The sequence below is a fragment of the Rutilus rutilus genome (assembly GCF_951802725.1).
Source record: "Rutilus rutilus genome assembly, chromosome: 8".
NCBI classification, from domain to species: domain Eukaryota; kingdom Metazoa; phylum Chordata; class Actinopteri; order Cypriniformes; family Leuciscidae; genus Rutilus; species Rutilus rutilus.
The window spans coordinates 47,547,350-47,570,494 of NC_140222.1; the positions used below are offsets into that span (position 1 = coordinate 47,547,350).

Below are 23,145 nucleotides of genomic sequence, written 5' to 3' on the forward strand. Positions count from 1 at the left end.
GGACGGAGCCTCAAACACAACTCTGCGATCACCTGACTCACACCACCCCCGAGGGAGTGGCGCAAAATCAGGGACTCTACATTCGCGAGCGAACGAGAGTCTAGATCTCAACACCGAGATAGGCATATTTTCACACAAAAAACATGCACCATCCACAAAAGCTGCCTCAGCGTGTAGTATGCCCAAAAATACTTCACAGAAATTGTGATCTGTACAGAGGGCTAGGGAACGACCACATCCAGCAGCGCACAGGTGGAAAGACATCCTTCTTCCGGAGAAAAAAGATGAAAAACCCAGCCGTTTACTTCCTTGGAATAACGCCCTTCACCAGAACTGGAGCACACAGGGATGTCCATGGCGACACTGACGGGAAACCCCATCAGTGAAGCACTCACTTTCCTCAACCGTCAGCCAACAAACACAAAGGCTGCTGTGAGAACAGCAGTTAAGAGATTCAGAAGCTTGCGATCACCGCTGCCACACGCTGTAACGTCAGCACTGGGAGAGCTTCCAACAGAAGTGCTGACACACACAGGCTTGTTATTAACCCTCTGGGGTCTAAGGTGTTTTTGGAGCCCTTGAGATGTTCTGACATGCCTTGAAATTTGTGCTTTTTTCAGTTATTTATAAACATGTTAATGGCAAAGGTGTAAAATCACTCTATATAGCACAAACAGGGCTACCAAAATATGCGGGCAATGTGTATGTAGATGTTTGTATTTTTAAGAGAATAATGTTTATGCGTGGTTATTGGAAAAAATAAAAATGAAAGTGGCTGAATTAAGACCACAAAACACATATTAAATATGTGTCCACAAGACTTTTGTCTAATTGATGTTGTACCTTTGAGTACTGGCTTCAAAATTATGTGAAAATAGTCTTGCTTTATCGTTCACAAAAAAAAAATACATTGATTTAAATGGTGTAAAACAGGTTTTGCTTGGAAAGCCAATATGCAAGGGGGAGGAGTAGTTTACACCTTAGATTACAGTGTCCCACCCACTCTGTATAATGACTCTGCATAGCCTAATTAGCCATTCATTCAGGTGTGACACTGACTGAGCCACAATGCAAGGACAATGTATTTAGAAGAATACTTATATTGACCATTTAAGATTTCACTTACATCTATCTTGTAAATATGTTTAGCTATTTTATTAAAAATGTTACAATTACAACAATAATTACAATTTCAACAATATTTCAAGTGTACTCTTTCTTTGTAAAAAAAAAAAAAGAAAGAAAAAAAAAGATTATAGGCCTACATTTTATCATGTATTCATTAGTTTGAATATAGCCAACATTGGAACATCTAACATCTTAGTCTATGACTTTATTTTTGACAAAAATAGTGTGACTAACGCCTGACTAACGTTGTTTTATTGAAATATCAGGGCATATAAATGTTAATTTACGTTGCTTATACAAATACATTTTATTTCAACATATTCCAGTCGATTTTTACTCATCTCAGTTGGCTATGGCAAAGCAGTTTATTCTTTCACACACAGACACGCGATTCATATTTAGGCTAAACACTCTTTACAAATATGTACCCTTCATTCATCTCACAGAAACGCGAGTCATATTATAGAAATGCGATTCATCTTTTTGCGGTTTATAGGCCTAAACGTTATTCCATAACGTTATTCCACACTTGAGAAAAGAAAACAGCCTACCTCACTCCTCAGCGCGATCTGCTGCTCATATCAGGAGATATTTCTCCTCATCAGCACTGTGGAAACTTTTCTCCATAAAGGCTATAATGTCTCACTCGCGACGCGCTTTGTTTACAGCTGATGTGGGCGATTCACAGACTGAAATGGTTCTCGGAATTTGCGTTTGAATAGCACGCGCTCTCCGGGGAGTGGTCACATTACTGTGAATCATCTCGTAATGAGCTCGCGTTTCAAATGGGAGTTTACTGACAGAGAGAAGGCAGAAATCGCATCATCTTAATTTTTCTTTATTTGTCAAAAAGCAAAACACTTTATTTTTATTGTGAGTATACAGAAAAAAAATAGAAACTGAACAGGATCGATTGATGTATTACACGAAAATGAAAGATCAAAATTAACAGAGCATTTTGTGTTTATTTTTATTGCTAAAAAAAAAAAACGAGCAAAACGCGCGGGCGCGTTTTTGGTCCCCAGAGGGTTAAAGTACACTTTCAGAGATATCGACGTAACAACCGATCGGCTCCGAAGCGAAAAGAATGAATGGTGGGTGCATCCACTTCCCTGTTATACCCGCAGTGCAGGGCCGGGCGTGGATTGCGCACCTGCCAAAGCTCATTTGGCTTGATTTGTATACTATATCGAAGACATCTGGCTCCCTGGCGTGATCCCAACAGACTAAGTCGAACGTTACCCGACTGAAAGGGAACTGTATTGCTTTCAGCGAGATGCAGGCCTAAATCTTTAGATTATTCTCCCCACTCTCTCTCTCTCCCAACTGCATTCTTGTTCATCTGTACTGTGCTATCAATTTAAAAATGCCAAATAATAATATTTATACATATAGCAGCAATCCACAATTATAGAACCAAGCACTTAAATGACATCCTTAAAGTTGTATTCTTGTTTTACATCTATTATTATATTACTGTATACATTTGTATTCTTTAATACAGTGAAAATCGATATAAAGAGGAGCTGAAACAAACAAGGTAATATAAACTGAAGTAATTTACAACATTACTAAACAGTGTGTTTAATCATATGTGTTATGTTTTGTATACATATTTGTGCATATAAATCATCTTCACAACATGTTTTTCTGCAAATACAAAAATAACAGTTTTCTCAGTTAAAATCACAAAATAATTTATTTTTATTTGATGTATTATTATTTATGTTATATTTCCATTTCCTAGAAATGAACTTGAACAATACAAGAAGAATTTTGAGAACTTCAAAGCAAGGTATAGTATTATAGAATATATTATTATTTTCAAGAGACCTTAGCGATAGTTTTATAATTTCAAAACTCTATAGAACAGCAATTATTCTTATTCAATTTAAAGCTGCAATCCGTAACCTTTGGGTTAAAAATAAACAATCAATTATTGAGCAAGTACATTATAAACAGTGTTCAAAACTGTCCTCTTATCTTACCCTGATTCAGAATAATAACGATTTATAATTTGAGTGGTTGGGTCAGTTTTTGTGGGAAATTTGAGTTTGCAGGCATTCCTCTTTGCGTCATTACAGAAAGACAGTCGCTTATAATTTAAATTGTAATCTAGATGCAATAAAGTTGTGGATAGATTTTATTTGACCAGAAGGTAAATATGAGTGTCATCGACATGAAAGTGGTAGGAAATACCATACTTGCTGATAGTAAAACCCAGAAGGATCATATACAAGAATGTTGCCCTGTACCACATGCAGTGCGAGACAAAGAAGAGGTAAACTTGCCTGGCTTTTATTAAATAGAATTTAAACGATATTCCCTTTTAAACCCCAACATTATCAAATGCTGAAGTCAAATCTAATGCCTCGTTTCCACTGAGCAGTACGGTACGGAACGGAACGGTACGCATTTATTTGCGTTTCCACTATCAAAAGTTGTAAATGGTACCAAAATGCCGAACCGTACCGTACCACTTTTTAGGTACCCTTCCATTGGGGTACCTAGCACAGTGGAACGGTACTAAAAGGTGGAGCTAGACTCACTGCAGGACGTTGATTGGTTGACAGAGAATCGTCACTTGCGCGTGCTACAAGGGGAATGACAACATGAGAAGCGCCATTTTTTAATATACAGTTTAATATAATACCACTGTTACTGTATCACGAAATGTAATTTTAAGAGTTTTTCAGGCGAGAATGTAGTTGTTTAAAGCTCAAATCTGTGGTTTATTTATAAAGATGATTTTTTTTTCCTCCGGTTGTGAGATTCATGCGTTCAGCGGGCGCTCGGCGCTCATGTTTCCCGGCTGGATGAGCCTTTCCTCGGCTAGTCTTCTGACGTTCGTCGCTGACTTCGACGGTAGTGGTTAAACATGAGATATAATTCGTCTTGTGTAGACCTGGGCGATCTTTGCTCTCGTGAATATATAATGAGTTCCCTGTCAATCGTTTTGGCTGAGGGCTAAGTTTAGTTTCATATTAACGTTATATGCTATTTGTATTTAACTTTACTTGTAATGTTAGACGAGCGCTGCATTTGGATATTTGACTGAATTGTTTGCTTTATTTCTTATTGTATAGCTTCTTGTACCTTTTACTTAAACTTTTATATAGGCTATTATTGATATAACTGAAATTTTACAAAAAGAAATATGGTTTCTTGTCATTTTTTTATTACAAGATTATCACTGATGTTTATTGCAACATTTGTACAAATGCATATATTGCCTGGAATATGTTTAATTTTTTTTTTATTTAAACGAAAAGAGGCAACGTTAGGGTTGTGTTTTAAATTTTGTTTTGTTATAAATAGAATAACATAACGTGCAGTGAATAATCAATATGCGTTGCGCATGAATCACATTTGTGTCCCTATAATGTTTAATTTATTTAAATGAAAACAAAAAGAGGAAGAGTGGTGTTTTATAACATATTTCGTTTTATTGTTGCTTAAAATGTATATACAGAGTAAGTTAACAGAGATAACTGGAGTAGCAGAGCGAGCTGAGTGACGCTTTTAAGAACGCGCTGTACCATTTGCATGTAGGAGTCGCACATGGCAAGTACAAACTTTGCGTACTTGATATTGAGATAAGCCTAATGTCGGCGCTTGTCTTCTTGTGACAAACATGTCGAGGAGCAAGAACAAGATCTGCTGCATGTCATCCATTGTAGTTTACTATGTTCTTCTTCGCCCGAAAATGACGTCGATCGAAACACCACGCCTATCAAGTAAGGGTACTGTTGGCAGTGGAAACGCTAGCCAGATCATGGTTAACAGACCCGAACCGTACCGTCCCGTACCGTACCGTACTGCTTAGTGGAAACGAGGCATAAAAGAACTAAAATCACAGAACAGAATTGGTAACAAATAAAATTTAATTTAAAACTCGTGGTTTCAAAAATTGTAAAGGTTTCAAAACGTTGGAGACAGAAATAAGTCAGAAATTATTTTAAATAGATGCATTAAGTGCAGGCTCTGAGTAAAGGAGTGAAAGCTGCAATTTTGATGCAGTTTAATTTTATGCAGTTATTTAAATTATTCTAGTTTGCCCTGATGGACTCGCTCCTAAACTAGTAGTGGGAAGTTCTCGTAAATTTTTTTTTTTTCAGTCGTCAATCTTTTTTCGAGTCATTTCGTTCATTTCAGCTAATGTATTTAAAATGTTACATGTTAATAGCCAAATTCCCCAAGCACAACAAATGTTGATCGCATTTAGAATAAGAAAAAAAACTGCAATGCAAGAAAAAGGCCAAATTAGTAGAAACAGAAACGATTAATTTATTTATCTGGGTCTTCAGGCTATGCAGTCTGTTAGTTTACCTCTCCTCCCAATCTGAGTCATTCGTTCATCCCGTGACATCCTCATAAACTGAGCTATGCAGTCTGTAGTACCGGACACATAATTGATTGGTTCACGTTTCGAGTCTATCGACTTCAGGTTCGAGTCATGCATTCATCACGTGACAAAAGAACGAAAGACCCAAAGACTCGAGAGATGAGCTAGTCATTTCTGTACAGAACCCAAAGGATGTCGTGCATGCACGGTCAACACAAAATGAACCAATCACTCTCTGAGACAACTCGGTAGTCCCAATTGTTGTAAACTTTATTCCTTCATCTACCAAGACCAGGATATGTTGGGATATCGTTCAAGCAGAAGTTATTTTTTATTGAGGACTTCGCGTCGCGTTGCTGCAGTTCCCTTTCGTTGCGGCATAAACTTTATTGTCCTCAAGGGCAATTCTTTGTGTAGACAGCAGTATACACATACACATATAACAACACGACACACAAATTACAATAAATAATTTAAAAACCTAACTGCAGCAGGTATAAATGAATTTCTATATCTATTTGATTTACACAAGGGGAGTTTAAATCTCCGTCCTGAAGGAAGTAGTTGAAGATCAACACACAATAGATGAGTGATATCGGAAAGGACTAAATGGCCCTTCCTAGTCGTCCTATGCTCATAAATTTGTGCAATAGTCCTTAATTCAATCCCCACTATCTTACTGCACATTATAACTATGATTGACAACTTCCTCCTATTCTTAACATTAAGATTACCATACCAACAAATAATAGAAAAACTTAAAACTGCTTCGATAAAACAAGTATAAAACATTTTCATCAAAGAAACATCGATGTTGAAGGATCGAAGTTTCCTTAGAAAATACATACGCTGAAGAGCTTTTCCTCTTATAATATCAGTGTTTGCCTCAAATTGTAATTTATCATCAAGTACAGTCCCTAAATATTTGTACTGGGTAACCACTTCTACCTGATGTCCCTTAATAACAGAAGGCAACACAGGTACAGAGCTGCTCTTACGGAAATCAATTAAAGTCTCTTTTGTTTTCGAAGCATTAATATTTAAAAATGAAGCATCACACCATTGGATAAAATGATCTGTCACTGGACCAGAATCTGATTCAAACTCATTAAGAAGAGACTTAATCACGGAGGCCTATAATCTTTAAGAGAAGGAGAATTTCTTTTTTTCGCAATTGGCACCACAATGGCATCTTTCCATAGACGAGGGACTTTAGAAAGTTGTAATGATTCATTGAAAATAAATGAATAAATCCCTGAAAGCTGCTCTACACAATTCCTCAACAGCCTACCACCAATATGATCAGGGCCTGGACTTTTCCCAACCTTAACCTGACCAAAACAACTACGTACATCAGCCTTATTAATTTGAAATGTAACAGTAGTATTCGGAGTCACTGAATTCCCACAATAATCAGATAATTCTTTTGAAAAATCATGATTGTCAAAACGTGTGTAAAAAGAGTTAAAATCATCAGCTAATTCATGATCAGATTTCCCACCTAAAGTAATACATTTATTCTTCTGTTTAATTCCAATTATAGACTTTACTCCATCCCAGGCTACATGAGACTTCCCATTTGTAAACATAGTTTCTATCTTTTCCTTATACCGTAATTTTGCTAATTTCACCTCATTTCTAACTAGTTTGTTAGCCTCTTTGTACCGAATACTATCGCCTTGTTTCAAATAAATATTCCTTCGATTAATCGAGTTTTTGACATGTTTAGTGATCCAAGGCTTATTATTCGGGAAAACTATACAAGGTTTCTTTTGAATTACCAAATCTTCACAAAATACAATATAATTAGTCACAGTTTCAGTAAGATCGTCTACATCAGTACACTCGGATTAAAACAATTCCCAATCGGTACATTCAAAGCATCCCCTCAACTCTTCAATTGAGTCTTCAGACCACACAGGAACTAATCTCTTCTCTGTTTTTTCCTTTTTAAGGTAGGTTTATAAACAGGGGCACATTATGACTGGCCCAAAGGGGCTCTCAAAGACGACTCATATGCCCCTTTAATAGACCCATAACACAGATCCAAACATTTTCCATATCTGGTAGGACAGTCCACATATTGATCAAAATGGTAAAGTGATGTCTTCATTTTACAATGATTAAAATCTCCCATCACAATATTGGGTGCATCAGGGCCCAGGGGAGATGCTTTGCAGCCGGTGCACCACTTTACATAAAATGTCTGATGCATTTTCCACATTAGCCTTTGGGTGAATATATACAACAGAAATTAATATTTGTGGGAACTCTCGGGGCAAGTAAAAGGGGCTTGCACCAACGCTGGTTAACATAGATGCATACGCCTCCACCCAAAGATTTTCCAGTCACAGTGGCATCCCTATCCAACCGCACTGGAACACCAAAGCCCTCTACTTCCAGAACTGAACAATTGCTGGTATTTCGTCCAGTTTTTTCCTGAGAGACTCAGTTGGCTAAAATTATTGATGGAAGTGGAATGCGATTCAATCCCCGTTTACGCAGTCTCTGACGCAGTCCCCCCTTCTTTCCCCGTTTCCTCACCTTCTGGCTAGTAGTCTTTTCTGTGCCCGCGGTGGAAAACTCAGTCCTTAAAATTTCTGCCGGCCAGTCGCGGATTTGATCCAACGCGCCGTAGTCAAAAACACGGCACTCCATAAGAAAGTCACGACTATAGTGAAGGCGCCCACGCTGTCCTCTCACAAGATATCCAAAGATTAGGCAAACGATCAGATGGTTCACCAACATGCGATATATCATCTTGATGGTTCAGTGTAGACAATGGAGGGAAGAAAAAACTATAAGTAAAAACTATAAGTAAAAACAAAAAACAAAAAACAAACAAACAACGAACAAACAACGTCCACGAGAGCTGGTACTTCGGCTGGCGGCCAGGGTGACCTGAGGGTTACGGTGTGGAACAAAGCGCCGACTATTCCACGCTCCACACCCCCCTCTAGCACTGTGCAACCCGTGAGTGTTCCGAATGAGCCTGCAGTACAGTCCACTGACTTGCCGCAGGTCTCATTCGGCGCTCCAGAGGAAGATGTGATGTCGATCGCTGCATCACAAGGTGGGCAGGAGTCCTTGGGAAGTGACGATTCGGCTGTGCTGCCACCCTCGGGTGTCTCAGCATTGCCCGAGTCGGATCCCGAGCTGACGGCCATGCTTTCCCGGGCAGCCGCGGCCATTGGACTAGAGTGGTCCCCGCCACCTGGTCCAGTGCGCTCGCGGCTGGACGATTGGTTTTTGGGTGCAGCCGCTGACCCTCGTCGGCGTTCAACCCCAATGCCTTTTTTCCCGGATGTACATGAGGAGGTCACGAGGTCCAGGAAGGCACCCTTGTCTTCCCGTGATCGCTCGGCGACCTCCTCCGCCTTTCCTCCTCTCGATCAGGCGGCTGCCAAAGGGTACACTGGGGTTCCCCAGGTTGAACGCTCTGTTGCGATGCAGCTGTGTCCTCAGAGTGCTTCTTCCCGCGGTGACCCAAAGCACCCCTCCAAGGCCTGTAGGTTCTCCTCCACCCTCGGGGCGAAGGCCTATGGAGCTGCGGGGCTGGCGGCCTCCTCACTGCATGCCATGGCGACTCTGCAGGTCTACCAGGCCCAGATGTTACGTGACATGCACGAGGGGGGGACTGACCCAGCACTCTTTGATGAGTTGCGTGCCGCCACCGACCTTGCTCTCCGAGCGACGAAGGTGACCGCACGCTCGCTGGGTCAGGTGATGTCCACCTGTATGGTCCAGGAGCGACACCTGTGGCTCAACCTGGCCGATATGCGGGAGGCCGAGCGGACCCGGTTCCTCGACACCCCCATATCCCAGACTGGCCTCTTCGGCGGTGCAGTCGAGGACTTTGCCCAGCAGTTCTCGACTGCCCAGAAGCAGACTGAGGCTCTAAATCATGTCTGCACAGAATCCTCAGCCTGCTCGCTGCCGAGGGCGCCCTCCTGCGGCTCCCGCCCCTCCCGATCGTCCCCAGCAGTCCGCTGCTTCCGGGTCGCGTCATGGAGGAAGCCGCAGGAAGGCGCCACAGCCCTCTCCCGCCCCGCGCCCCGCTAAACGCCAGGCTAAGCGGCCCTCCTGAGACGGGCTGCTCAGAGATGGCTTTGAGTTCTTTTCAGGAGACGGTAGCAGGGCCGCTCCTTCCCCCGGTGGAGGGCCGGGGGAGAATCCTTGGTTGTCCCACTCCCGCTGCTCGTCCCACGACGGGCAGCACCCTAATGTGGTTAAAGAAAGAACTCACTCCCCCATCTCTGAGCACACAGAGTTCTCGGATGACAGTGCGCGCCGCTCACGAGCCTCGCCACTCTCGAGCCTCGCCACTCTCGTCCCCCTCTGTCGCCAGACCCCTGCCAGAGCACGCCCCCGTGGGACGCTGGTCCTACCCTGGCCTCCTCTGGCAGGACGCGGCTAATGACCGTGCCCCCGCACCGGGCCGCTATGCCACCCTCACCTGGGCCGGTTATTCCGCTTCGCTGCACCACCGAGGTTACGTCTGTGGTCCACATGACCCCGCTGGCACAGTTCCTGGGAGCCTGGCTAGAGCTTCCCGGTCTGTCCCGCTGGGTTGCGAGGACCATCAGGCTCGGCTACGCGATTCAGTTCGCGCAATCTCCTCCCCGCTTCAGGGGAGTCCGCTTCACTATGGTCGGTGGCAATGCCCTGTCTCCTCGCGTCTTCACGAAGGTCGTCGAGGCAGCCCTTGTTCCCCTACGAGAACACGGGGTTCGCATCCTGAACTATCTTGACGACTGGCTGATCCTAGCTCACCCTCGAGACCAGGTCTGCGAACACAGGGACCTTGTGCTCCGGCACCTAGCTCGTCTGGCCCTTCGGGTCAACTGGGAGAAGAGCAAACTCTGCCCCGTGCAGAGGATCTCTTTTCTCGGTATGGAGATCGACTCGTTCGCCATGTGCGCGCAGCTTACGAGCGAGCGCACGCAGTCACTGCTGACTTGCCTTCGTCAGTTCGAGGGCAAGAGCGCGGTTCCACTGAAACTATCTCAGAGTCTCCTGGGGCATATGGCATCCGCAGCCGCAGTAACGCCGCTCGGTTTGCTTCATATGAGACCGCTTCAGCTTTGGCTTCGCGATCGAGTCCCGAGGTGGGCATGGCAACACGGCACGCTCCAAGTCCCAGTGACTCCAGCCTGCCGTCAGACCTTCACCCCGTGGTCGAACCTCAATTTTCTACGGGCCGGAGTGCCCTTAGAACGAGCTTCCAGGCATGTTGTTGTATCAACAGATGCCTCCACCACGGGCTGGGGTGCCATGTGCAATGGACATGCTGCCGCGGGCTCCTGGATAGGACCCCAGCGCCTTTGGCATGTCAATTGCCTCGAGTTGCTGGCTGTACGCCTTGCCCTGCACCGCTTCCGTGCGTTGCTCAGGGGTCAACACGTACTAGTCCGATCAGACAATACCGCCACAGTAGCGTACATCAACCGTCAAGGTGGTCTACGCTCCCGCCATATGTCACAACTCGCCCGCCACCTCCTCATATGGAGTCATAAGCATCTGAGGTCGCTTCGAGCCATTTATATCCCGGGAGACCTGAACCAGGCGGCCGATGAGCTGTCTCGAGATCGGCCTCTCGCTGGAGAATGGAGACTCCATCCCCAGTCGGTTCAGCTGATTTGGGATCAGTTTGGGGACGCACAGGTAGATCTCTTTGCCTCCCACGACTCGTCCCACTGCGACCTGTTTTATTCTCTGACCGAGGGCACGCTTGGCACGGATGCACTGGTGCACAGCTGGCCGCGGGGTTCCAAGTATGCGTTTCTCCCAGTGAGCCTTCTTGTGCAGACTTTGCGCAAAATCAGGGAGGACGAGGAGCAGGTAATTTTGGTTGCCCCGTATTGGCACAACCACACCTGGTTCCCAGAACTAGTACTCCTCGCGACAGCACCTCCCTGGCCAATTCCTCTGAGGAAGGACCTGCTTTCTCAGGGACGGGGCACTCTTTGGCACCCTCGTCCCGATCTTTGGAACCTCCACGTGTGGCTCCTGGATGGGACGAGGCAGGTTTGAGTACCCTACCACCAGCGCTGGTGGCTACCATCACTTCCGCTAGAGCATCGTCCACGAGACATGCCTATGCGTTGAAGTGGAACCTCTTCGTCAACTGGTGTTCTTCTAAACTTCAAGAACCCACGAAAGTCCCGATCAGTGTCGTGCTTTCCTTCCTGCAAGAAGGGTTGGAGTGAAGGCTGTCTCCCTCCACCCTGAAAGTGTATGTTGCCGCCATTGCCGCACATCACGACGCAGTCGATGGTAAGTCCTTGGGAAAGCATGACCTGATCGTCAGGTTCCTGAGGGGAGCGACTGAATCCTCCTCGCCCTCCTCTCGTTCCCTCTTGGGACCTCTCAGTGGTTTTAACTGCTCTGCAGAGCGCTCCCTTTAAGCCTCTGCAATCAGTGGAGCTTAAGTTCCTGTCAATGAAGACAGCGCTCCTGGTTGCATTGGCCTCCATCAAGAGGGTAGGGGACCTGCAGGCATTTTCGGTTGACGAAGCGTGCCTGGAATTCGGCCCGGCTAACTCTCACGTGATCCTGAGACCCCAGCCTGGATATGTGCCCAAGGTTCCCACCACACCCTTTCGAGACCAGGTGGTGAACCTGCAAGCGCTGCCCTTGGAGGAGGCAGACCCAGCCTTGGCACTGCTCTGTCCAGTACGCGCCCTCCGTGCTTACGTAGACAGAACGCAGTGTTTCAGGACCTCAGACCAGCTCTTTGTCTGTCATGGTGGGAAGCTGAAGGGAAAGGCTTTCTCCAAGCAAAGGTTGTCTCACTGGATAGTGGACGCCATTGCTTTGGCTTACCAGCAGCAAGGTAGACCATGCCCCCTTGGTGTGACGGCCCACTCCACTCGAAGTGTGGCATCCTCTTGGGCTCTAGCGCATGGCGCCTCGCTAACAAACATCTGTAGAGCTGCAGGCTGGGCGACACCTAACACATTCGCGAGATTCTACAATCTCCGAGTAGAGCCAGTTTCTTCTCATGTACTCGCGTAACCGTAACCGAGACGTTCTTCCAACAGTCTAATCTAAAGTAACTTTCATGGTATCTTATAGGCATTTTAGGAGGAGGGACTTTTGGAGGTGGAGACCTTCCCTTTACAAAGTATGCAAATACAAAATAGACGTCAGCTCGTTACCAGAATTTCCGCAGCTCTGATCTCATCAGCATAACAGTGATCCAATCATCCTGACTAGATCGCCCAAACATTAACATTATCATAGAGACAAAAGCACAGCTGAACATTTGAGCTTAATGGTCAGGAAATGCATAAAGACAAAGGGTGAGGGTAAGAGTCTCATCAATTGACTCATTTAGAGAACTGGATTGGCAGGAATCTCTTGATATAATCAGCATAACAGCTGCTAAACTTTCTCAGTTTATATTGGAATCTAAATTGAAACCTCAAATGCTAAAATCAATATTCTTCACCGTGATGTTATGTAAGGAAGCATATCTGAAATAGATTCTTAAATTTGTAATCCTTCATATTAAAGATTCGTTCAAAATTAACGAATCGTTCATGACCGACCCATCACTACCCTAAAGTTGAAGCAAGTGCATAATTTTGTATTTTTGCTAGAGGGTGGGGTTACCCTCTAGCAAAAATACAAAATTATGCACTTGCTTCAACTTTTATAAAGACAATTTGAAAAACACAAATACGTATTTATTTCAAAGCACACAAAATAAAATGTGTTTCACTTAAAACAAAAAAAAAAGATTAAATTTTAATTTCAAACACATTCATTGTTTGCACATTTCTCCTCCTTTTCTTGCCTTTTTCCTAATCTGGGCACTTGATGGCTTAGACATTTTTTCTTATCAATAATGTTTTTGTGTGTTGATTTAGAAGTTCTCCAGCTCCTCTCCGGCTCTGCCCCTCCTTCTCGCACTTATTCGTCATCATGCAGAGCTGCTCTGACCGATTGGCGTATGACATAAGAGTACCATGTGATCGATTCAAAAGCATTTAGCTCTCTAATCCCTCTTGCAGTAGCCTACTTGATGTCATATATCGATTGGTCTGTGCTCTGGTCCTGCCCAGGTTAACTAATCACACAGTCACATGAAATGATTGACATGTCATGCAAATGAGCAGTAAAAAAGATAATTGCGCATTCCATTTCTTTTTTCACGGGCGCCCTGTACTGCCACCCTCAACATGCCAACCTGGGTGGCTGCCCATGTCACCCATGTCGCTCATGCCTAAATCTGTCACTGAGCTTTACCCTTTCATATGTGAGTTTTGAATTCCCCTCTGAAGTGAGTTTGGAGGTGAGAACAATGCTTTGATGTAGGCAGCTGAAAACTAAGCGCTGATATTGACACTATATATACACACTAGGATATGTGTTAGAAATATGTTGGTATAAATTCAGGTTAGGGTTAGGGTTAGGGTTAAATACTAAAAATGCTGCGCTTTTACTTTGCTGCTTACACAACAGAGAAGAACAGTGCTGACGATCGCTAGGAATTAATTTATATGTTTCCCTTAACGGTGAAAAATTGTATTGAAGTACTTATTTGATTGTTTTGGTGTCTTGTAAGTATATCATGCTGTATGTAAGAGTGACTAAGGTATACAAGGTGTTTTATATGGGATTCCTTTAGCTCTATTCATAGTTTTAAGTCACATGGAGACTTGTGAAAATGTGCATAGAACTGAATTACAGACCTGTCTCTCTGTCCCTCTCTTCTCGCTAGAGAGGCCAATCTACTTTGAGTCTAACTAAAACGAGCCAAAGCACAATTGGCGTGCGATAATTGCATCACCTGGGCTGCATCACGGACAAAAAGGGGCTGTTTACACCTGGTCACTTCATGCGTTTTCTCAGATCAGATAGCTATCTGATTTATCAAAACGATTCCATTTACACCTGCTCACATAAATGTGTTTTCACAAAACGGATATAAATCCAATCTTCAATTCCCGCGCTATATGCAGATTTAATGGAGTTCATGTCACCGAAAGCAACAGATAAGAGCTGCATTTTATTGATCATCAGCTCATTTCAAAATCAAAGACCGCAATAAGAGATAGCGGCAACAGCCCTGGTAAGATAATTTTGTTTCTTTACTTTTAATGAAGCTGATTGTGTGTTAAGTGACTTACTTTCACTTTCAGCCAGATTCCCAGTGAAATGCTCTCAGACAACAAGTGCAGTGAGTTTGCTTCTTTCTTCTCTGAGAAAATCAATAATATCAGAAAGGTGATCAGCACATCCTTGAGTTGCGCTGGGGTCAGACAGATCAGACCACCTGAGAAAGTAGTTACTATGTCTGACTTCAAAGAAATTTATGGCAAAATTTTGGAAGAAACCGTACAGCACCTTAAAACATCAACCTGCGCTCTTGACACACTTCCCACATCTTTTTTCAAAAGTGTGTTAAACAGTTTAATTTAATTTGTGTTGTTTTTATTGGAATGTAAACATTACAAAATGCCAGATAACATCAATTAAGTGAAATGTACGTCGCATTATTTCATAACATTGGCTGTTATGATGTCATTAGACATGATTATTGCAATTTATCATAATAGTTTGCAAATTGTGCTCGTTTACACTATTTACAACCTCTATGTTAGGCTTATTTATGTCCTGATAACTATGTGAGATATTGAAAACTGTTCTCATGATAATCGCAGGAATCAACGTCAACAGTGTCGTCTGATATCCCTCAGGACTACGTGATAAATACACCTCACAACACCTGAGTTCAGCTGGCAAACTAATTTGTGAGGCATAGCTATATGATTTATCAAAACGATTCCATTTACACCTGGTCACATAAATGTATTTTTGCGAAACGGATTTAAATTCGATCTTCAATTCTCGCGCTATATGCAGATTTAATGGAGTGCACGTCACCGAAAGCAACAGATATGAGCTGCATTTCATAGATCATCAGCTAAAATTTCAAAATCAAAGACCGCAATAGCCTAAGAGAGAGCAGTAAGCCTGGTAAGATCATTTCGTTTCTTTACTTTTAATGATAAAGATTGTGTGTTAAGCGTCTGTGACTTACTTTCACTTTGATTTGCGATAGTTTGCACGTTGGCTTGATGCAGTTGCTCATCTGCGGTGATGCGTGTTCCAGTGCGTCGTCATAGGATATAACATATAGCCTATAACACGCTTTCACATGTTTTTTTTTTTTTTTTGTAGCATTTTTGGGAGGAGTACAATTTACATATGTGGTTTCTTTCAACAACCATATGCATTTACACTTGTCCAGTTTCGTCTGGAATGCGTCTCAGACCTCCTCCTGAAGTGGTTTGAGGGATCGGATTCAAATCCGTCTCAAATGCGTTTCGGAGGGCATTTACACCTGGACTTTTCACGATCGGATAGCTATCAGATCTGAGAAAACGCATGAAGTGGCCAGGTGTAAACAGCCCCATGACAAAACATACGCACGAAAGCCGAAAACAAACGCTGCGGTTGGCCTCTCACGTCCACATTTGAGGAAGTGGTGGGGGAAGTGACGTATGCCGTAAAGCAGTCGAATTTTGTAGTTATTTTTGTGCTCTGGTTACTACCCGAACCCCGAAGTTACATAGTGCCAGTAAAAGCGATACAGACCCTGTCAGGCTATGGCAGACGCGTCATTCAACCTATTGTAAGTCGATGTACCATCACAAGGATCTTGGAAATATATTATGAAGGTTGAAAAGTTCCATGTTGTTGCTTTAAATACTGATTCAGGCAAATTATCAGTGCTGGTGCTACTCGACCTCAGTGCTGCATTTGACACTGTCGATCATAACATACTTCTGGACAGGCTGGAAAACTGGGTGGGGCTTTCTGGGATAGTCCTAAAATGGTTCAGGTCATACTTAGATGGGACAGGTTATTATGTGAGTATAGGAGATCATAAGTCTGAGTGGACATCCATGACATGCGGAGTCCCTCAAGGCTCAATTCTTGCGCCACTCCTGTTCAACCTGTATATGCTCCCAATGAGCCAAATAATGAGAAAGAACCAGATCTCTTACCACAGACGACACACAGCTCTACTTAGCCCTATCGCCTAACGACTACAGCCCCATTGACTCCCTGTGCCAATGCATTGATGAAGTCAACAGTTGGATGTGTCAAAACTTTCTTCAATTAAACAAAGACAAAACTGAAGTCATTGCGTTTGGAAACAAAGATGAAGTTCTTAAGGTGAACGCATACCTTCACTCTAGGGGTCAAACAACTAAACATCAAGTCAGGAATCTCGGTGTGACACTAGAGTCAGACCTTAGTTTCAGTAGTCATGTCAAAGCAATAACTAAATCAGCATACTATCATCTGAAAAATATTGCAAGAATAAGATGCTTTGTTTCCAGACAAGACTTAGAGAAACTTGTGCATGCTTTCATCACCAGCAGGGTGGATTACTGTAATGGACTCCTCACTGGACTTCCCAAAAAGACCATAAGACAGTTGCAGCTCATACAGAACGCTGCCGCCAGGATTCTGAGCAGAACCAGAAAATATGAACATATCACACCAGTCCTCAGGTCTTTACACTGGCTCCCAGTTAAATTTAGGATTGATTTTAAAGTATTATTACTGGTATATAAATCATTCAATGGCCTAGGACCTCAATACATTGCAGATATGCTCACTGAATATAAACCCAACAGATCACTCAGATCATTAGGATCATATCAGCTAGAAATACCAAGGGTTCACTCTAAGCATGGAGAGTCCGCTTTTAGCTATTATGCCAGCCGCAGCTGGAACCAGCTTCCAGAGGAGATCAGACGTGCTCCTACTGTAGTCACATTCAAATCCAGACTCAAAACACTTCTGTTTAACTATGCATTTACTGAATGAGCACTGTGCCAATGTTCGTCCGACTGTTTGTACTGTACTGTATTTTATTTTATTTTTCTAAACTCTTTTAATTATTCTTATTTCTTTTTATTATTTTAATTTCTTCTATGTAAAGCACTTTGAATTGCCATTGTGTATGAAATGTGCTATATAAATAAACTTGCCTTGCCTTGCCTTGCCACTTTGATTTGCGAAAGTTTGCATGGCTTGATGAATAGATGCTCATCTGCGGTGATGTGTGCTGCAGCGCCGTCATATCTGGCTATAAACATGACATATAGCCTATAACACGCTCTCACACATTTATTTTTTGGTATTGTTGGGAGGAGTAAAATTTACATATTTACACTTGTCCAGTTTGGTCTGGAATGCGGCCAAGACCTCCTCCTGAAGTGGTTTGAGTGATCGGATTTAAATCTGTCTTGAATGCGTTTCGGAGGGCATTTACACCTGGGGCCTCATTTATAAACGTGGCGTACGCACAAAACGGGGCTGAAAATGTGCGTACGCTGCTTCCGACGCATAAGTTGTGATTTATAAAAACAAACTTGACGGGAAAATGTGCGCACCTGCATGCAAACTCTGACCCATGCGTACGAGCGCTTTGGAGATGGAGCAGTTTGGTGACACCGATGGTGAGCTGGAGTTAAGCGTCTTTTTGTTGACTTTTAGACAGAAAATCTAAAGAAATACAAGATAATACAAATATAATTTCACTCACCAAGCCTGCCACTTGAAGCAAATATCCATCCCTTCTTAAATGTCCGCGCCAGCGAGCGCGTTGGGCCGTTTAGTGGAACTGACGCAGTTTAAATAAATAAAATAATGATTTAAACTATGTTTTATTTCTGATATAAACATTTAGATTAAATATGCCCCTCAAATTAATGGAGAACACTTAAACATGAAATCATTACTGAGAAGTTACAACATTTTTTATATTCAAATTCAATCAATAGAAATATTTGTTGTGGATGCGATGTTTTTGAACACGTTTCCTGTGGCATGCTGTGTTTTAATGTTTTAACCACAGAGATAATTGCTTATCATGATAATACAAGATTGTCTGAGAAAATAGTTTTGTGCAAATAATGCCCAAGGCCTGTTTCCATTAAAAATATAAATCAATTAAAAATATTATTCGGCCAGTGGAAAAGATAAAATGTATTTTACACTATTTGATTTATGTATTCAAAAACAAGACAAGGATAGGCAAGTACATAATTTTTATCAATGTAATGTGTCTTGTACCATTAAACGTTATCACGTGGATGAATAATCATATGCAAATGATATGCAGATGAGGGTATGCATAGTAAAACTAGGCGTTGTAAGCTCCATATATGGTTATTTCGGTGTGGAGACGCATGTGCGCACAATCTTACGCTGACTGGGATTTATAAAGTGAATTCTGCGCAGGTTCTGGCGTACGAACGGTTTTATAAGTCTGAATATTTTTTTGCGTACGTCATTTTTGGCTTTCAGGCGCACGTACACTTTTAGTAAGGATCCTACGCACAGTTTTATAAATGAGATCCCTGGTCTTTTCACGATCAGATAGCTATCCGATCACAGAAAACGCATGAAGTGGCCAGGTGTAAACAGCCTCATAATGAGCAGCAGGTGCATCGCATCTTCGGGTTTTCGCTTCTGAGCCGAGCAATTACTTTGTTCCTGTCTCTAATCTGCAAGCAGTGTTCTCTAAAACAGCCAGTTCTCAAGGAAGAAGCTTTCTCTTCATTGGTGTTGGTGTGACGGCGATACAGCGGTGATCGAGTCCTCTTGTTTGTGTGTGTGCGCCCTCAGTGAGCGCTAAAAAGCTGTTCTTACAGCTGGTAAGAGCTGCGTCTTCAACAATCTGCTCATCCTGGCCGACGAGTACACACTGTTGGATGCAATTCCAAGATCTGGCGTAACTGAAGTTCTTCATTGTGAGGCAAGATTGCTTCCTTAATTGCTTTGTAAATTAAGACTTGATCCTCTTTAAGTGTAGAATCAGTCTCTTGTGATGCTAATAGGAGTTGCGGCAGAGAAAGGTTTTGTTTTTAACTGCTTGGTTTCCATGGACATGGAACTCTACTTTACTTGTAGGTATGCTTGGTTGTATTCCATTTCAGGTGCACATTTAAAAAAAGATTTCCATCAGCAATATTGAGTTGAAGACCACTTAGGAATATGAAGTCCAGCCCTAAGACTGCTACATATGTCAAAGATGTTGAAGTAAGGACTACAGCCTTCAAAGGAAAACTCTGCTTATGAAGTATAATCAGTACTTTGACCCATCCAAGCCGAACTTCGGCCTCACCATTCGCTACATAGAGATGTCCTGAGGTCCATGGATGAAGACTCTCTTGCTGAGACTGTGTTCGTGGGTAGATTATGTTTTTGCATGGGAACGTGACCACATCGGCACACCGGACGACTCTTCTTTCTCTGGAAAGCTCGAGTCCCCTCTGTTGTTGGCCAGCCGCCGCTTGTGTGTAAAAGTACAGCCGCAGGTCTGCTTGACACTCTGGGAGACCGTGGAGATCAAAAGCCCAGACAGACCTCTGGCTCATTTTAGTTACACTTGAAGTAGATTGGCGATTTAGACAAGGATGTATACAATATTTTAACCAAGTTTAATTAACCATATCAAGACCTTTTAAATGTAGTGTTGTAGTAATTACTGTGGAAATGTTGTTGCTGAACTCTTCTGGCTGCATCATTTATGATTTAAGAAGCATGATTTTTCTCTATATGTAATTGCCTGTGACACCATTCAATCATTCATTCATGATTTTTATAGTATTTGTTTTGTTGATTCTTTTCGAGGATGGCTTTTGAAGCGTCTGTCGACATGGGAAGCAGCGGAGCTTTATGTGAGGACCTGAATAATCCTTGCAGGGAAACCGAGCTAAAGAAGATGTATGATAAATTGAGACTACAAATGTTGTCAAAGTATATACTTGAAATAAAAAGCAAATCAAAGAAAGACAAAACCATAAATGAAAGAAAAGAAAAGGAAAAGCTAAAAGCAAAGCTACAGGTAATGTTCTCTAGCCCTAAAATTCTCTGTTATCATTCCTATAGAAACATTGTTTATTGAGGTGAAACTGTCACATCTACATAAACTCACAATGTATTCTCTATCATAGGAGGTTTTCGATAAAGCTCAGGATGACATGACTAAAAAGAAGGAAGATTTTTTATCTTTCTTTCAAGTTGACCATAAAACAGAGGAAGGTGAAAAGGGGGAGGTAAAGAAAACACAACACAAAAGTACAAAACAGCAAACGAAGGTACAGAACTGCAAACAAAGAAATCATATATGTGTTAATTAAAAAAATCTAATCTAAAGAGAAGTGACATTAAACCATTGTACTCATTTGTTTTGTTTTTCAGAAACTGAAATACATAGAATTAGCTCTCCAAAATCTGCAAATGATAATATTTCATGAAGAGACTAGATACTCCCAGACCGAGCACAAGGTAAAGACAAATACAGTTCTCTTCTAAGATTGACAATATAACATATAATGTGCAAATATATTATGGAGCTTATATTATGACAAAATGATTTGAATTTGAATTGTGTAAATTTGAATTATTTACAAGTGTAATCTAACAAAATTGAATTTTAGGTGGTAGTTTAAATAGTTCTGAATTAGATTTTTTTTTTTTACGAATATTGAACATTTGAAATTTAACAAATTGAAATGTTTTTATGGCTGAATTTTATAGACATGTATTTTCAAACAGCTAGTTTTTTTGTTCTGAATTCTTATACTGCAAATATTCAGTTTAAAAAAAAATACAGATTCAAGTTTTCAAGATGAAGAAATTCGGAACTTCAAATTCAGTTTTCTAAAATTCAATCTCAAAAATTCAAACTCAAAAATTCAGATCTTACAGAAAGTAGGTCACAGGTCATTCACAGGGAAGAGTAAAGGATCTCAGATAAGTCGAACAGAGCATTTTGGCTGCACTGCAGTAGTTTTCTGCCGCAAACGCGGTGGTGGTTCAAGAGAATCCGTGTATCTTTCGTTCAGTCGTTTGTTTTATTTAATATTAAGAGTAGAAAAATTAGAAAACAGCTTGAGTATTAGATTTCTAATATTCTAGTAATAATAGTCCGCTGCAGCAGTTGCACGGAGCTTACAAAACTTAACGCGTATATTGCAACTATAGGCTACATTTAATTTTCTCATCAAACAACTAGACTAACGAATGGCTCGGTACAACAGAAGAGCCCAGAAAGGGCTTTTTCTCTGTGTAGACCAGCAGTTGGTCTGAGTTTGCTATAACCTATAGGCTAGCCTATTTTCCGGACTGTATAGGCTAAGTCACGTTTTATCATGACACACGCTGTGATTTATTCCAAAGTGACTTGGGCATATATAATGCATTTAACGTTAAATAATCTAAATGTTGACTTTCAAAAGTAGGCGTGCCAAGAAGGCTATTCTCTGTATTTTGGTTAATTTTTGGTGTGCGCCAGATCTAAAGAGACCGAGACGCGCTAAAGCAGCTCATCATGTTGTTTTATTTATTTTTCAATGGCATGAAAGTCATTGTAGTCATTTTGAATGTACACAAATAAAAATATACATTTTACTGTAATATATACTCATAATATAAAGCTCCATAATATATGATGTGTTTTATTCCCCATTTAATCACTAATTGTTAATCAATTTGTCTATCTGGAATCGTTCAGCAACTTGGTGACAGTGAACCTGACCCACTGTGTGTGTTGGCTGATGAATGTTACAAGGTTGGCTGCCTGATGGCTTTACACAATCCACCCCTGCTGCTTGACTGGAAGAACAAGGGGCCATCAGATTACCTGCCACCAATTAAGATTGAGGAGACATCTGTAAAGACTGCTTTATAGATTTAAAATACGGCTGTATGAACAAAAATCAGCAACAGCATTAGAGAGATTAGAGATTGCATAGAATGATTTATGTAGATTACATACATTTTAAAGCTTTTTAACCAATAGTCAGTACTTGTACTGTGAATGCTTAAGGGGTTGGTAAGAATAACAATTTTGACAACGTTTTGCATAGTAAATATGTATTGTATAATTTTTCATGATAAAAAAAATACATTTAAGAAAATCTGGATTTTAAGCCATGTTTTTGCCTGATCGTCAGTCAGATACTCTACTTCCTCAGATAATGTCTTGTCAGACTTTCTTCTCAGTGATTCTCAGTGTAGATATTCCAATCTGCTCTGAAGGGGATTGTAAATTTTAAGCACAGATGTGGAGAGACAGTCCAGAATTCCATAATGAACCTTTGAATAATCAATTTAATTTTTATATCAATTTTATTTGTTATTTTAATACAGTGCTCAGCACAACTTCTTGTCAGCTAACCTGTAGAGTTTAGTATATATTAAGTGTATCTTTATTTCAAATAATTCTGAAACCTTGGTTTGATCATATGGGTGGAAGGCATCATGATTTATTAAGTTGGCTTTAGAGAGCCAACTTACTGATATTGTACTTAAACTTATTAGTGGTGCTTGCCAAAGGCAAGGCATCACTAGTGTTCTCTTGCATAATTATTAAGTTAAATCAACTTACTGATATTGTAATTAAACTTATTATTATTATTATTTTTATTATTATTCTGAGAATAAAAGTTTCTGACTCAAACTCCTAGAGCTTTAACTCTACATACTCCAAACTCGGCTCAGACACTCAAACTGATCTGACTCGGTATGCTATATCTTTTCAGACTGATAGGACTTATGGTTTTCCTAAAAATGACGATCAAAACTCAGAAAAACTCCCATTGACTTAACATTGTGGAATGTTTTCATTTTCA

At 41.5% G+C, this 23,145-nt stretch overlaps 1 protein-coding gene across 1 annotated transcript in view; it reads left to right on the forward strand.

The window, feature by feature from the left end:
- LOC311295562 (uncharacterized protein) overlaps positions 1–22,409 on the forward strand; it is a 157,560-nt gene extending 135,151 nt beyond the window's left edge. Inside the window, exons 48-53 of the mRNA XM_084417035.1 lie at positions 2,633–2,668; positions 2,876–2,923; positions 20,141–20,354; positions 20,464–20,607; positions 20,711–20,797; positions 22,026–22,409. Of these exons, the coding sequence (XP_084273161.1) occupies positions 2,633–2,668; positions 2,876–2,923; positions 20,141–20,354; positions 20,464–20,607; positions 20,711–20,797; positions 22,026–22,202 (706 nt within the window). The 3' untranslated portion in view covers positions 22,203–22,409. The remainder of the gene's footprint in view (positions 1–2,632; positions 2,669–2,875; positions 2,924–20,140; positions 20,355–20,463; positions 20,608–20,710; positions 20,798–22,025) is intronic.
- The last annotated feature ends 736 nt before the right edge of the window (positions 22,410–23,145 follow it).